This window comes from Lissotriton vulgaris, chromosome 2_1 (assembly GCF_964263255.1).
Source record: "Lissotriton vulgaris chromosome 2_1, aLisVul1.2, whole genome shotgun sequence".
In the NCBI taxonomy this organism is placed as follows: Eukaryota; Metazoa; Chordata; class Amphibia; order Caudata; family Salamandridae; genus Lissotriton; species Lissotriton vulgaris.
The window spans coordinates 1,615,420,525-1,615,436,593 of NC_141687.1; the positions used below are offsets into that span (position 1 = coordinate 1,615,420,525).

The 16,069-nt window shown below is 44.6% G+C and overlaps 1 protein-coding gene across 1 annotated transcript in view; it reads left to right on the forward strand.

Moving 5' to 3' along the window:
* STX12 (syntaxin 12) overlaps nt 1–16,069 on the forward strand; it is a 222,213-nt gene that overhangs the window by 150,956 nt on the left and 55,188 nt on the right. The window contains exons 5-6 of the mRNA XM_086957486.1: nt 9,952–9,995; nt 15,291–15,390. Of these exons, the coding sequence (XP_086813612.1) occupies nt 9,952–9,995; nt 15,291–15,390 (144 nt within the window). The remainder of the gene's footprint in view (nt 1–9,951; nt 9,996–15,290; nt 15,391–16,069) is intronic.

Sequence of the window (16,069 nt, forward strand, 5' to 3'; positions counted from 1 at the left end):
GTCATGCCGCGGTCCATGTCTTCGCGCTCAACATCCGACAAAGAAGGGAGTTCAATCTCTTCCAAAAAGGAAGCCGAGTCCGATTCGGAGAGAGCGGAGACAGACGTATAGACCGTCTCGAAATAGTCAGCAAATGCCGCGGCAATAGCAGTAGGGTCAGTGACGACCAGGCCGTCATCGCCCAGGAGTTCTGGTACCTCCCGGGATGCCAGTTCCTTCTTGTCCAACCAGGCAAGTAGCTTACCCGCCTTATCACCGGCGTCGTAGATCCTACCCTGCTGTTCCCTGCCCATCGCCTTGGCCGCGTCAGTAGCAGTGGCACCATACTCCGACTGCTTCAGGGCGAGAGCATGGAGCAATTCCGGCGTCGGTCCCAATGCTAACTGCGAATTCAGGTCAGCAATGTCCGACTCCAGCCGCACCAAGTCCTCATCCCGTCTTCTACACGCTTCGGCTATCAAGGAGAAGGCCTCTCCCCTAAGGACAGTCTTGAAGGCCTCCCAAAGAGAGACGGCCGAAGTTACTGAGCCCGTATTTTCAGCAAAATACAGTTCAATAGACTTAGCAAGGAGGTCACGAGTCTTGGGGTTGCGAAAGTACCAGGGGTTGATAGGCGCCACCCTAGCCGCCGCTATTATGCCAAAGTCGAACGACACCCAAACCGGAGAGTGGTCTGAAATGACCCTGGCCATAAGACGAGCACTAGAAACCGATTGCGCCTGGGACGCGGGGGTCAGTATATAATCGATACGGGGGAGACTACCATGAGCCCCTGAAAGGAAGGTGTATTGTCGCTGGGCGGGATGCAAGAGTCGCCAACAATCAACCATGCCCATGGTGGCCATGAAATCTGGGAGCCACGACTGCGCACTACGAAGATCCCTGGACGGGAAACGATCCAAGTCACCCGAACCCACAGAATTGAAGTCCCCACCCAGAATCAGCAGCCCCTCCGGGAGGCCCAAGATGGCGCCACTAAGGTCTTGGAATGTGGCCGCTTGCAGCCCCGGGGGGATATAAACCGAAACCAATACCAGAGTGCGCCCCTCCCACCTGCACACCATGGCCACATAGCGGCCCCTATCATCCACCAACGTAGACTCCACCTCCAGGGGAAGGGACATGCGCACCATGATGCCCACCCCGCGGGACCCCGTAGAGAACCTGGAGTGGGCCACCATTTTAAACCCTCTCCTGTTCAAAGCCTTACAAGTGTTGCCAACAAGATGAGTTTCCTGCAAAAGAACAACATCTGGAACACAACGTTTAAGCATTTGCATCACAACTCCACGTTTAATACGGTCCCCCAACCCATTGACGTTCCAACTCAATACATTCAGAGACTTACCCCCCATCATCAAAGACGTCCCACCCCAGCATCCCCCCCCGGAATGCAGCCAGCCCACCGATAGTCGCAGCACAATGGATTCCCAGCCATGAAGAAAGTAAGAAGAAAAGAACAGAAAGAAAACACACGCCCCAACCACCCCCCACCCTGCACCCCTGCATCAGACTAAAAGCCACCCCAACTAGCAGTGTGCCTGTCGCCCCTAAAACTAACCTACAAGAAGCCCCCAGAGGAGAAAGGAGACATCCTATCCCCCCCGTTACCCTCCTTCTTAAGAAGTTTAGAAGTAGTAAGAAAAAGAATCAATGTCCGAGTTCGATGCCAACCGCAGCAACCCCCCCAGATAGAAAGTCACAGACAGAGAGTTCATTCCTGGGAACCTGGACCTCCTGATGCACCCTCCGACTGGTCCTCCGGGTCGGTCCGACGTTGAGGCAAAGTGTCCAGACAGTCCCCTGCCTCATCTGGGAGATCAAAAAACATTGTCCGATTGCCATGTTCGATTCGAAGCTTTGCAGGATAAAGCATAGAGTACCGCATCCCCATCTCCCTAAGCCGCCGCTTCACACCCATAAAACTTTGCCGGCGTTTCTGGACAGCCTGCGTAAAGTCAGGGAAAAAGTTGATGTCAGCGTTCTGAAATCGCAGCGGGCCACCGCTCCTTGGCGCCTGCAAAATGGCGTCTCGGTCCCAATAGTTGAAAAGTCTCGCAATGATGGGGCGAGGGGATGCACCCGACTTTGGTTGACCACCCGGCAGCCTGTGTGCTCTCTCGACTGAAAAGAACTTGCTCAATCCGCCCGGTGCCAGGTTCTTAACCACCAGTTCTTCCACGAACAAGTCCACTGACCCATCCTCGGCTCCCTCCGGCACACCCGTAATGCGGACGTTCTGTCGCCGGGCCCGTCCCTCAAACTCGTCAAGCCGGCGAGCGAGCGCCCCATTAGCCGCCTTCAGATCCCGTACCTCGGTCTGTACATCCGACATATCGTTAGTCAAACTCAACGTTTTGATGTCAAGCGGCTTCACTCTGTCGTTCGTCTTGCCGAGGTCGGCTCTAATGAGATTGAGTTCGATCTTAAGGGTATCCACTTTGCTGGACAGCGCCTCGTGTTGGCTATGCATCTCAGCCTTCACACCAGCAATGGCGCCCATCACGTCCCGGAGTGTGAATTCAGGATCTTCAGGGGACATATCTCGATGCAAGTCTTTAGTGTGGCCCGTCGTGCCCGGCGAACCCTTCGAATGGGAAAACCGTTCCGGGATGGTGGATTGGGACTGGGTCGGCTTCCTGCTGACCCTCGGATGTTTCCCTTTGTCCGGATCTCCTCTGCCCGCCATGTTGAGTAGCGAGAACAGGATAGTCCAAGAAAGGGGCAGGCCTACAGTAACACCTCCACTCGATTCGAGACACACAGTGTAAAGCGCCTCCGGTACGATAAGAGGAAAGTTATGAAGGAGACCTCCCGGGCCAGCTGGTCCAACAAGTGTGGCAGGTCCGCACGGAGTATCCCGAGGCAGGCCACTTCTCGGTCCCAACAATGCCAGTCAATGACGTTGGTAGTGCCCGCCAACTTCACGACGGCATAATTCGGTCCAGGAAGCTCGGATCTTCAGTCTGAGACCAGGCGCCGCTCCAGCACCGACTTCGCCGTTGATTCCCACCGTCGTGGGACAGGATAGGTAGCCGGATCAGTGCGGAGGATCGGAGGGTCTTCGGAGCTCTGAGCTCACGTGGCCATCTTGGTCGCCCGCGAAGCTCCTCCTCCCACTGTTTCCAGTCTTGACTTATGCCTCAATAGTATTAAATAAAAAGAAGTTAAATAAACGAAGATCAAGTTTCATCCAAAATTCTTGCCTTCTATTCAACTTACAAAGCTCATCCCCGCATGCAGTGATTAGACTCTTAACTAAGCCTTCCATCAATTGAGGTGGTTCACCGGACTCAAAAAATCAATTATTTCTCTGAATGTGCCTCTGCAAATACAGATTCTTTGAGAGGTTAGATTAATTAATAGTTGAAACAGTACTCCAGGATTAGGTCCGGTCTCTCTGCTAATGAAATGACTGCTGCTCTCCTAGATCATAACTTGCAATCAATGATGGATCTTCAGAAAATGCCTAAGTCCATCTGCAAAATTGTCATCTAGGAAACCAATCTGGCATTCTTTTGCATAAGGGACTTGTTAAAAAAAAACTTAACTCCTATGTAATTTGTCTTGGCCCAATCAGAATGCGTTTGTTCTTTGAATTATTCATTTATTATTTAAATGATGGAGCACTTCCACTGACGTACCCAAACCTTATTTGTACTCCCTCCACCAAAGCTGACTCCTCAACCCTTCTTGCCCTAGAAAAATCACGCTCATGCTGGCAGTGTGTGGTGCAGCCACTCAGGCAAGCCATTCTTCTCCCTTTTCCTCAAGTATAGGCTCTGAGGTGAGTTATTCTCCCTCTTCCCCTTAAGTGTACATTGATTGTCTCTCAAATAATGTGCAATAAGTAATTAAAAACCTATTACAGAGCAAGAATCTTAAACTTTTTCTGCCTTAATTTTGAAATGAAAAACCTTGTGCTGGTTTATGCTTAACTGTTGAACCAGCAGACGTGGCATGGATTCCCCTGATTTCTTTGCTTTCTGACCTCCTGTTTTGCTGAATTCATTTTTGCTCGCTTTAGGATTCTGGGCACTTTAACTGCTAGCCACAATTGGCTTATTTAATTTACTTATAAGTCCCTAGTAAAGTGCATTACATGTGTCCAGGGCCTGTACATGTAAATTAAATGCTACTAGTGGCCCTGTAGCACTTGCCAGGTCCCACTTAAGTGTTCCTTTTTAATACATATAAGTCAACCATAAGGTATGCCCTGAACAGCCCCAGGGGCTGGGTGCAGTGTAGTTTAAATCTTGGACATGTACTTCTAAGTTTTACATGTGCAGGCAGTGAAAAAATCCTAAATTTGTTTTTCACTACTGCAAGGTCTATCTTACCCATAGGTTAACATCGGAAATTGCCTTATTGCCTCTTATAAGTGTAATTTTCTAGTAGTAGCCTATAGAAATTTAGAGTTTGGTGTCTCATGACTTTTTGGTGAAGTCCGATTTGAAATTGTAAGTCTGAAAATACCATTTCTGAAAGCTGACATGTTCTTACTTTAACCATTCTTTGGCTCTGCCTGTCTCTGAATACACGTCTGTCATGGGTGACAGCTGGGCTTTGTGCATACTCTCTAGACAGTCGCACACAAAGGGAGCTGAAGCCTGACATTCACACCCTGATGGCCCATCACCAGGCTGATGGGCCTTCTTGAGCTAGATGAAAGGGAGAAGCTAACACTTGCACATGAACAGTGCTGTGCTTGTCCCAACACAAAGAACTAGAGCCAAGGCAGGAGGGGCAGAGACCTTGTGTACTTCAAAGGCCTCTCTCTGAAGTCTCCCTCACTCCAAGGGCACAACTGGGTTTATGTACTGGACCCCTGACACCACCAACGCTGTACATTCTGGACCTGAGGAGACCCTGCTAGGAAGGAGGATTACTGTGATTACAGGAAGGACTGACACTCTGCTGGACTCTGCTGGATCCTTGCTCTGCTGTGCCTGCCCTGCTGCCCCTTGCCTGGTGGTTGGAAGGACTGGACCTGGATCTCTACATCCCCAGAGCCAAGCAACTCAGAGGGCTTGCTGGCTTGCCTCCTGTTCTGAAGTATCTGGGACATCAAAGACTTCCTTCAGCTTTGCTCCAGTTGCTGGACTCTGCCAGCTGTGAATCCTGCCCTGCCAAGAGGTGCCAATCCAATGCTGGGCCTTGAAAGGGGGTTCTGTCGCTGTTGTTTTTTAATCTACACATTGCCTGCTTTGCGCTAGTCAGAACCAATGCATTCTTCTTTGATGTTCGACGCAGCGCTGCTTCGAGGACATCCCAGCGAGGCTCGACGATGAGCGGGACCCGGCTGTGAGGCCCAACAACGACACTTAACCTACATTGTTAGGGGTTTGACTACGTGGGACCCTAATGTGAGTCTCGATGACGACGCATTGCCTTCATCACAAAGTAGTTCAACGCAGCACCCATCTGCGAGGCCTAACTATGATGCAACTACCCTACTGCTTGACAAATCTTGCTCTTGCCGTAGATGCATCTTCTGGAAAGGTAATGTTTTCAGCTGGCCTGCGTGACTTCTATATCCGACCCTCACTCCATTACTGTTTGCTTGACTCTTCAGATTGACCTGGTCCAGAGCTACCATATAGCCCGAGTTGATGTTTTATGACTCTAGATGCAATATGTCAAGATATTCTTTAAAAAATCATAAATCTGGTTCTACTTTCAGAATTTTTGTCATCTTGTTCTTGTTTTGTCCATTAAATTAACCCCTTCGCTGCGGCGGCAATTCCGCCGCAGCGCTGGGGGGGGGGTTGGGGGGGAGGCGGAACGTCCAGCGCAGGCGCGGATGTGCAGGCGCGCCGAGCGGGCCATGACGGAACCGCTCCTTCATGAGCACAGCTCAACCGAGGCTCATGACGGAGCGGCTCCGTCATGAGCATGGAAGCAGTTAAACTCGATTTGTCTAAAATGTATGTTTGTGTGGTGTTTCTCTGTTTTACTGTATTCATTGTTGCATGAATACTTTACACATTGCCTCTTAAGTTAAGCCTGCCTCCTCTGTACCAAGCTACCAGAGGATGAGCGCAGGTTAATTTTGGGTGTGTATCTGACTTACCCTGACTAGAGTGGTGGTCCCTACTTTTACTGGGTGCATACCTCTGCCAACTAGAACCCCATTTCTAACAATAACAATCAGTTTCACTTGTTCCTGAAAAAAGATGTGTGTTAACCGCTGCAAAAGGAGAAATAATCTTCTCTTTTTGGTTAATGTGGAGGTGGAGAAAGACGGTGGTTGAATTAATGTTTAGCCCCCATGTAAGCTGCTCTCCCCTTACCATCATCATGTTTTGGCTCACAACTAATGTGCCACTAACTGTCCAGTGTGTCCCTGGGATAGGGGGCCACAGCGCAGCACAGACTGCTCCGGTGAAAGCTTGATAATGTATGTGGGTGCTGTTGTCACTCCAGGGTCTCCTCTTCTAGAGCCTTCCCTATTGTTTGCAGCATTGGCAGGTGGTACGGAGATCCTCATCATTGTAGCTTGTCATTCCTGAATGGTGTGATGCAGGGTCAAATTAGATGTTGGGTTAAGAGTTTGGGTGCTACCAGGTATTCTGCTGGTCACGACAGAGGTGCCCCTCTTAGACTGTGAGCACGATCAATGAAGATTCCAGCCTGGAGGTGAAGTAGAATAAACTCCTGTGTGGGGCTAAGCATGTTGCATGGCTTGTGCTAGATGGACTATGTGATTTGTTAGTTTTGATAATGAGCAGACCCAAATCTGCTGCGAGGGCATTTTTCCACAAGATTTTGCCCATAGTGAGGCACAGTATGCAGGTTAAGACTTTTCCTGAAGCAAGTAATTTATAGGCCAATGGCTTGACTGATTTAACTGGCCTTAGCTCTGTTTACCGTTCCAAGATTTTTTCTGTTTTTGCTAGCAATAGCCACTTTGATTCTGTCCTTGATCCAAAACACCCTGGTAGGTTTTTTCACACAGCAGCACGGCAGGAGCCTATAGTTCACTTGGGAAGTTTATAGTCCAACAAGGAGGCACACAAAGATACAAGAAAGCCAAGTAAGAGAAGTAAACTTGTTCCCACATAAACCCATATGTACAAGTAGAGAAAGGAGGGCCAAGGTAGCTCACATGACTTCTGGTTTTCTTAAATCGATTTCCCGGATAAAGCTGGTGGCACTGCTCCTTGTGACAAGACTAAACCATCTGAGGGTGGCATGATAGCTTACAGTCACCTGCTGTCTCAAAAGGATTCCTCCCTGATCTATTTCTTCAAATATGACAATAAAATGACTCCTGCCTTAGACAGCTTGACTTTACCAAATGGGTAAGTCATTTTTTGGAAAACTGAGACAGGGGTGTGAGTGAGCTGCATAGTTCTAGCTGACCAACCACGGGGGAAGAATCAAGCAACTACCTAACGCTGCCCTTATCCCTGAATTTGGTCACCATAGAGCTAGCGTCAACAGAAATTGAGCAACTTTGAATCTCCAACTTCCGAGTCCGTGGCAGCCATCTGTTTGTATTTTGCTTCAAATATGAAAGATTTCGGATACCTGGCTATAGCAACAGGGGTGCCTATTTCCAGAATACAAAGGCGGGGGAAGGATTTTGGTGTGCGCTGTAGGCAGTTTTGAGCCGCGAACATGAGTAAAACCAGGTTGAAAATATTATTCCCATTGAAATGCTTGTTGGTGTCCACAGGTGACTATGATTTTTTTTTTTTTTTTTTAGCTTTTTACTTCAATTACCAATAGTGACAGGAGCTGGTACAGAATCACATTATTGCTCATAATCTCTTTCCTGTGTAACATATTCATTTTTGTATTTGGTCTCATACATGTCTTCCCACATTGAGTTGCCAGTTTTACCCCTGTATTTCTCCATCCTAGGCCTCTTTTCGCTGTCCTTCCCCACTCTCATGTGTCAAACCTAGTATAAAATAGTCTTGTCCGATACTCCCCACCCAGGCCTTTTATGTGTACCTGCCTGCTTCTCGCACAGCCTGCGGTCGGTTCTGTAGCTGTCATCTTCATTAATATCAGTAACCAGTATCAGAGTGTTCGCAGGATATTGACAGTTCTTTTCTCATGTTTCGTTTATGATTTTGGGTCGTGATGGGCGATTGTTCTGTTGCTTCTCTGCTCTAAGTTATGTACCACCTCACGTACGTGCAGCCATCTTGAGTCGAAGTTATCTGGCGACTCATATTGATTCTGAATTCTATACTAGAAGCAGCTTCTCTTCCCCAGAGGACTGAGGAGACCACTGGGTAGTATTTGCCAATTACAGATTACTTGGATAAAGCTTAGGGTCCTACCGGATTTTTTAGAAGATGACTGTATGGGCTCAGGCATTGGTATTGACATTTGCCTCATCGTGAAGCATGCAAATATTTTCAGTGGAGAGCAGTTTGAGGAAGAATTTACAGAATTGCTGCCCAAAGCTGAAATCTCATTGCAATGGGATAATTCTGCTGACCGTCTCACACTCATTAATAGAAAGGACTCTACTAATGCTATGAGAACTGTTAAACCCATAAAAACATAATCTTACATTCCTCAATTCCTATCAGTGACACTTCCCAACAAAAAAGTATGGGCACTCAGGAACCTACATTGTCCTCAGTATTTAATCTGATCCTAGCCTAGAGAGAGCACCTGCCCACAAAGGCAGCAAATCCGAAGTCTCAGTTCTCAGTGTGTATAACAACGCACCATAACTACAATTACATACATATTCCTGATGTTAACTTTAATATTGTTGTTCACAAAAAGTCAACCGGATTATCCTTTTCTAGCCCATCTTATGTTGTCATGTCTAGAATAATTTGCCTGCTCCATAAGCCTTGATTGAGCTTCCATTTAGTTGATTATGTAGGTCAGAAATTCTGGCTTCCATGGAGGAGTGTTTCTCTTCTGCATGTAAAAGTGTTTGCTCGAAAACATTTAGGCCAGCTACAAATCTGTTTTGATATTCCTTCCCTTTAAAGACAATCTACGTGAACATAGTTATTTTAGCTATGAGATCATCTCTAACACATTTGACCTGCTTCTCACATTATCCTAAAAGCATATAACTTCCTGGTCTTGTTTAGCTCATTTAAAGGTTGGGAATCCCTGCTGACTGTTGCGTAAGAGTAGTTGCCATAACGATTAAAAAATAAATAGGGCTGGGATAGGATGTCCCCTCTTATGCTGCCTGCTTGGTTCTGGTCTGTTTTTGTGCAATCCAGTCAAATAATGTCTGCTTCTGTACAGCTTTAGTTTGTCAGGTTTAGTTAAACTGATCCCACTCTAAGTACATACGCCCCTGAAGAAATCGAGATGAAAACTGTCTACTTTCAAAGGGATTTTTTGGTTGAAAAAGGCTTTTAGTCTTGCTGCTCTTGTAATCCTTTTCTATAACCTGACTGTTGTATTTGTAGCAAAGAAAGGTCATGTTTTGTAATTGCAGTGTTTTTATTTTCTTTTCAGACAGGAAAGGGTAGAAATTAGCCAAGAATTATGTTGCATCATGCAAAGCATCCATGTGCACACAAACCTTAGTAGACTTGTGCAAAAGTGAACTTGAGGCAGAATGCTTAACGACTGATGTAGCCTGCCAGGGTTTTCATCATACACATGCTTTAATACTCTGCTTTTACATTGGGTTGATTAACACATCCTAAAAGAAGAACATCAGGTGTTAATTAAGTGATTCCTTAAAAGATGTTTGACACCCATTCCAAGCACTGTTATGTACATTGCTGTTTCACTTATGTACGAACATGCAGGTTGGTCAAATTAAACAACTGAATTCAATATTTGTATTGCCTCATTTGGTATTAAAACAAATGCAGTATATTAAATTGTTGTGCACCCATTTTGCTAAACTTTGTTTTAACATAGATCAATTTCAATAAATGCGTCTGTTAATTTATGTGATGTTAAATGGTTATTCATATTAGCAAGTAATATTTTACTTTATTTTAGGAAGATCAGAGACACAAAGATGAGCAGTTGGTTTCCTTCGACAAGTAAGTTCTTTCCATATTGATGTTACAATTTTGTATATTCTTTTCACAACCATGAGTATGACCAGAAAGCTTGCCGTCACTGGTTTATTTATTATGACTGTATATAAAAATCTAACAAGTAAATGGAAGACCACCTAATTTTTGGCTGGGTCTCCCGGATTTGTGGGAAAAACCAGAGACCTTTTGCCCTGGGATACCAAAACGAGAACTCCGTGCTCTGATACGTATGCAGAATTTTCAAACACTTTTGAGCTCTGCAACTATGGGCAGGCTAACGTCTGAGTTCCTCTTAGTTAAATCGGACTCTAAAATTGAGGAATTCATGGATGTAATTGAACCCCCTCTTGCCAGAAAGTTGTATCTCCAGTTAAGGCATGGCACTTTACCCATTAGGTCATTTACAACCAAATGGACCAAAAGCAGTATTGTAGTTTGCCCTGCCTGTGACTACAACATTGAAAATGTACCACATGTTTTGTTCTTTTGTCCTGCTTATTCTGCAGTTAGAAATTGTTGGCTGATTCCAATCTGTAAGAATCTCAAATTTCTGCATTTCTCCCAGGCATGTAGAATATTGACTTATGATACTCATCCCCCCATTGTGTTTGCTTTATCTCGATACCTATTTAGCATGTGGTGTAGGAGACAAACATTTTTAACTTAATTGTTAGTAATTATGAATTTTATTGTTCTTTTTTATTGATAACTCATAGTTTAATTCTCTTCTTAAATGTCTAATGATTATTTATTGTTTTAACAATTTGTGCTGGTTTGTATTATATGTGCACTTTTATGGTCATTGACCGAAATAAAGTTATCAAAATGAAATGTAATTACAACTTCAACATACATGCAACAACTAAATTACAAAAAAAACTAACATAGAATTTAAAAAAAAGAAATCTACACAAAGTATGTGCATGGATCATCATAATTGTATTTTATTAGGGCTTTCTCCAGAGCGCAGCAGAGAACTATATATTTAGCAACCTGCACTATGTTCCTCTCAAAAAGCTCTATGTCCACTTATGTGGGGTACAAAGGTGGGTCTATCTATCTGTCTGTCTGTCTGTCCACTTCTCTTGCCGGAATTGGAAAAGGCGAATTATCAGATAAGAAATGTATAACACTTTTGGCAAGTACATTCCCTCATACATTCCCTCATCTACTACAGTTCCACATCATAGCGCTACTTGCACCACCACACCTACCCATTTATAACTGTTTGTCTTCCCTACACACCTCTTCTTATGACTGATCTCTCTGTTAATCCTCTATACCACCTCTCTCAATTCCACCCTTCACCTTCATCAACCAAACCCTACGACAATTCACCAATACTGCTGTCACCTCTCCCCTACAAACCTCATCTTAAAAATCAACATCATAACCTCCTCCTTGTGACACCAGCTCTCACCTGTTTTCTTTTCACACATCCTCGCCACACTCCCTTTCTGACAGAGACTTTTGCATAGATGTTTGAAATTTGAGATGTGATTTGGGAGCAGTAGACCTTGTCCCGAAAGACCAAAAGAGCAGGTACTTTATTTTTTCTCATGTTAATATTACCATGGCCATAAACAATTCAGTTAACCAGCTCATTCTAGATCTTTATGATCCCAGAATTTTCTATAAGGTCACTGTTGCTTATAACTGGCAGGCATTGCAATATCAGGGACTACACATATCCTTTCTATTTCCAAATTGCCTTCTTTTACATACGGGAGACAGCATCTCAGAAGACACATACAGTTTGTGCTGGAAGGATGCTTGCTGCTCTATAAAACAGAAGGAGTGCATGCATTGTACTGAGCCTAAATTCAGAATAAAGTGCTCACTAAAGTGCTATCAATCCATCTGTGTATTTAGTGTCAGCAACTTTATCCTGATGATTCGTTAATGATAGACCTAACCCGATAACAGGCTCTTGGTTTTCTGTACTATTTATCACTCTTTATATTGTGAAGTTCAGTATAAGTTCCTCCAAAGAACTCCTGTTTATTAGAGTAATTGTAGACTGCAAAGTGGTCAGAGCCTTTGCTACAGAAAAAAATAAAACTGTAATGACACATTGGCTTACTTGGCTGACGGTTGATTTCCGCATGTATTTCAAATGTGAAAAAGCTCCAAAACAAGGGCACCAGGGTTTCAAACTTCTTGACTGTAGCATTTGTCAAAGATGAACAGGCTGGTACTTATTTTCTCCCAAGTCGAAGTTTGAAAAACTTTACTCCTTTGATTTACAGCACAGACTTCCAAAAATGGAAGTACCTCTCCTCCTCACCCAATAGCTTATTTGACTCAGTGACTAGTCTGTCCTTTCCACATTCCTCAGCCTTTAACTCTGACTATAGGCTCCTCTGGGTACAGTTAGGTAGCTGCCTGTTTCACCTTCAATCTACTGATTTTAATCTCAAACAAACTATTACACAAACCTTCTAAAATGGAAGGCTTCATTTCTAGCAGTTTAACCCTTCCTACCTATTTTTCAGGGAATTCTTTTTGTGTGCATGGACAACATACTGCAATATTTTAGTGTAATTGAAGTGGAACCCATTACCTCTTCCTCCGAGAGCTGCCAGTGCACCTGTTGGATAGGACCATGCTTCACAGCATCACAGTCTATGCAGTTCACTTGCAAGGAACAAGCAAGGTTTGGGCACAGTGTTATCCTTTCTTTGGAAACTTTATTCTTAAGTCCAAGAAATAGACTCTGACCGTAGGAATCAAATCCAGCTCCAATAACAGCAAGGGTCTTTTCGCCATCATCAAGGAATTCACCAAATCAACAGCCGCTGCCTACACTAGCACCCCTACATAAGAACTCTGTAACATCCTCTTCCACTTCTTGCATGTAAAAAATCACCAAGATAGATGGCAACTTCGAGCCCCAGCCACCCCCCATTGACCTTTCCAGCCTGGTAACCAACCAAAGACTCACACCTGACAACGCTTTATCCATCGAGGACACTGCAGCAATAGTGAAGACAATCCACTATTAAGGGGCACCCACAGACCCCTGCCATATCTAAAACCTGAGAAGCGCCATGATCAGTGCTGTAGTCACTTCAGCATCTACATCTCCCACAAAACAGCCTCCTTCCCAGATACCTAAAAACACGCTGAAGTCCCGCCCTCCTAAAACAAAAACTCAGCCGACCCTGAATTACTTAGCAACTATCTACCCATCTTGCTGCTCCCTTTCCCAGAAAAATGAATTGAGAAGATAATCAACAGACAGCTGTCTGGCCACATAGAAAGCCACAAACTCCTGGATGACTCGCAATCAACATTCCAAAACAACCATAGAACCGAAACCTATCTCACCACTTCCACAGACGACATACTCGCCATTCTCCATGGTGGACAGACTGCCTCCTTCCTCCTCCTCAACCCCTATGCCTGCTTTGACACCATCTCCCACCACACACTCATTGCCAGATTACACACAGACTGAATACAAGGGCCAGCTCTCAAATGGATAGCCTCCTTCAAAGAGCCAGGCTCACACCGTTCACATTCGAACCCAAGGACCTCATATGCGGAGTTCCACAGGGACCATCTGTACATGACTCCACAGGCTAACTACATATGAGTCGCACTGAATCAACCGCATCTCCTACATGGACGATAACCAGCTCATAGTTTTCCCTGTCAGATGGCACAATCCCCACCAAGACAAACTTCAACCAATGCATGACAAGCATGGCCAATTAGATGAAATAAAACTTCCTCAAGTTCAACTTGGACAAAACTGTAGTGCCTATCGTTCAGAATAAGAGCTTACCTTGGGACTCCACTAGTTGCATGCGGAACTTGGAGCCACACTCACCACAAACGACCACGCTAGGAATCTAGGCCTCATCCTTGACACCAACCTCACCATGAAGTCCCAGGTTATTGCAGTCACCTCCTCATGCTTCCACATCCTCTGCATGTTACAAAACATCTTCAAGTGACTCCTGCTGGATACCAGATGTACCATTATGCAGTCCTTAATAACCGATTGGTCTACGACAGCACACTCTATGCCAGCATCCCAGCCCATCTTCTTCGCAGACTTTAAACCGTCCAAAACGCTCCTACCAGACTAGTCCTCAACCTCCTGTGTAGAACCAACACCACTTATCAGCGAGCTCCACTGGCGTCCTATCCAGAAGCTTTGCCAGTTCAAACTTCTCACACATGCATTCATACTACACAACATGGGACCCTCATATTTCAGTCACTGGCTTCACTTCCACCAACCCTCCAGACAACTTTACTCGGCATCACTGTCACTCGCGCACACACACCCAGCATTCACAGAAGCAAAATGGAAGGTCGATCATTCTCCTACCAAGACTCCAAATCCTGGAACAACCTCCCCCAACACATCAGGGCCTCCTCCTCACTTCTAGAGTTCCGCAAGAAGCTGAAGACCTGCCTTTTCAATTAGTCTACTTGCAGGACCATCAAGACTGCCTGTACGCAGGCCTTGCCTCCCCAGATGCCTACACTCACCTATATAGCGTCTGGATACCCTCACAGGTGAGACACGATGCTCTACAAATCCACCTTGTATTAAAAGTGGCTTCAAAATCCTTGGCCTTTTCCTCACTTCAGTCTCTTTGCCATTATGGGCAGTGACTAATGTCCTTTTTTTTCTCCCTTTTGGGTGGGATGAGGCTGGGACTCATTAAGAGTTGCTTTATAATTCAATCAAGAATTAGAGACTCCCTAAGAGATGCATCCTAAATGAATTGTTCGAGGGATCCTTTGTGTCGTATATATTTTGTGCAAAGCAAACAGTCAAAAGTGAGCAACTGAGGGCATGGTGATCATTGCTTAGCCACATAAGATTAGAAAGATTCTTTTTTTTTATTTTCTTTCAATTTGCTTCCTTAACATTGACTGATTCTTTTGGATGCCAGAAATAAGGAGTAGTAATCCAACATCCCGCATATGAGCATCTGTTTTCATCGTAAGCAACAACTTCCAGATAAACAGAGCTGCACTTTCCTGTGAGCTGGCAGTAGTCCTTACTTGGAGGTTATGAGTCTAAACAGTGAAAATTCAAGTAGTATATATTTTTAGCCAACCTAGTACTCTTTTAGCTTTAAAAGTAATGTGAAGGCCAATGTACTTCTTAACAAGATGATAACCAGGTGGCAGCAGATAGTAGACATTAGTGTCAAGTGATGTTTTTACCTGCAGCATTTTTAGTTGTCACTTCCACTTTGATATTACGTTTGTGACTCAGTAATGGTAAAATTTGATTGTGATTTTGTAAAGAAAAAGTATTTCTTTTTACAGTAATGAAGACTGGAATCAAATGCAATCTCAAGAAGAAGCAATAACAGAGGAGGATCTTGAATTAATTAAAGAACGAGAAAGTGCCATACAGAAATTGGAGGTTTGAACATATCTTTGAACATAAACATACATAAACAAAATTTCCCTTGAACACAGTGTTAGGCATTTTGCAGATTTTATGAATAAGACATTGTAGAATGTCCGAGAATGATGTGGCCCTTGGTAAAGATAGTTTAATGCAACAGGGCCTCAGATGATCCTGATCCATTCAGATTCCATTCCTAATTTTGTATAAATCACTGCAAATATTACCATTTGCAACACATGATTTCTACTGTGAATTTCTATTATTATTACTAACCTTTTCGACAGACTGCAGCTCCGGACCTTTCTTCCTCCAGACTTGTAGAAAGTACCCAAGCAGCAGGGTGAGCCAACAGAGACTATAGCTTGCATGGCAAGAGTTTTGAGAACCAGGATTCTATCGCCTTACAAGCTGATATGCTCTCATCACTTTTACAGCTTGCATTTCTTCTGATAGGATTTTTATTGGGCACGGGCCCCTCCTCTTCCTTCTCTTCATGTTTAAGCCTTTTCTTCTGATGATCAATTTCAAGAAACCATGTTTGTGTCAAAGTAGGCAGCAATTAAGGTCTCTGACTCACACCTATTGCTTTTGAAATGGCAGTCAACAACACTTGTGAAATTTGAATTTGACACATACGGGCTATCCAGAGGTTTGTAATGAACAGCAAATAACCCATCAGTCATGGGACTCT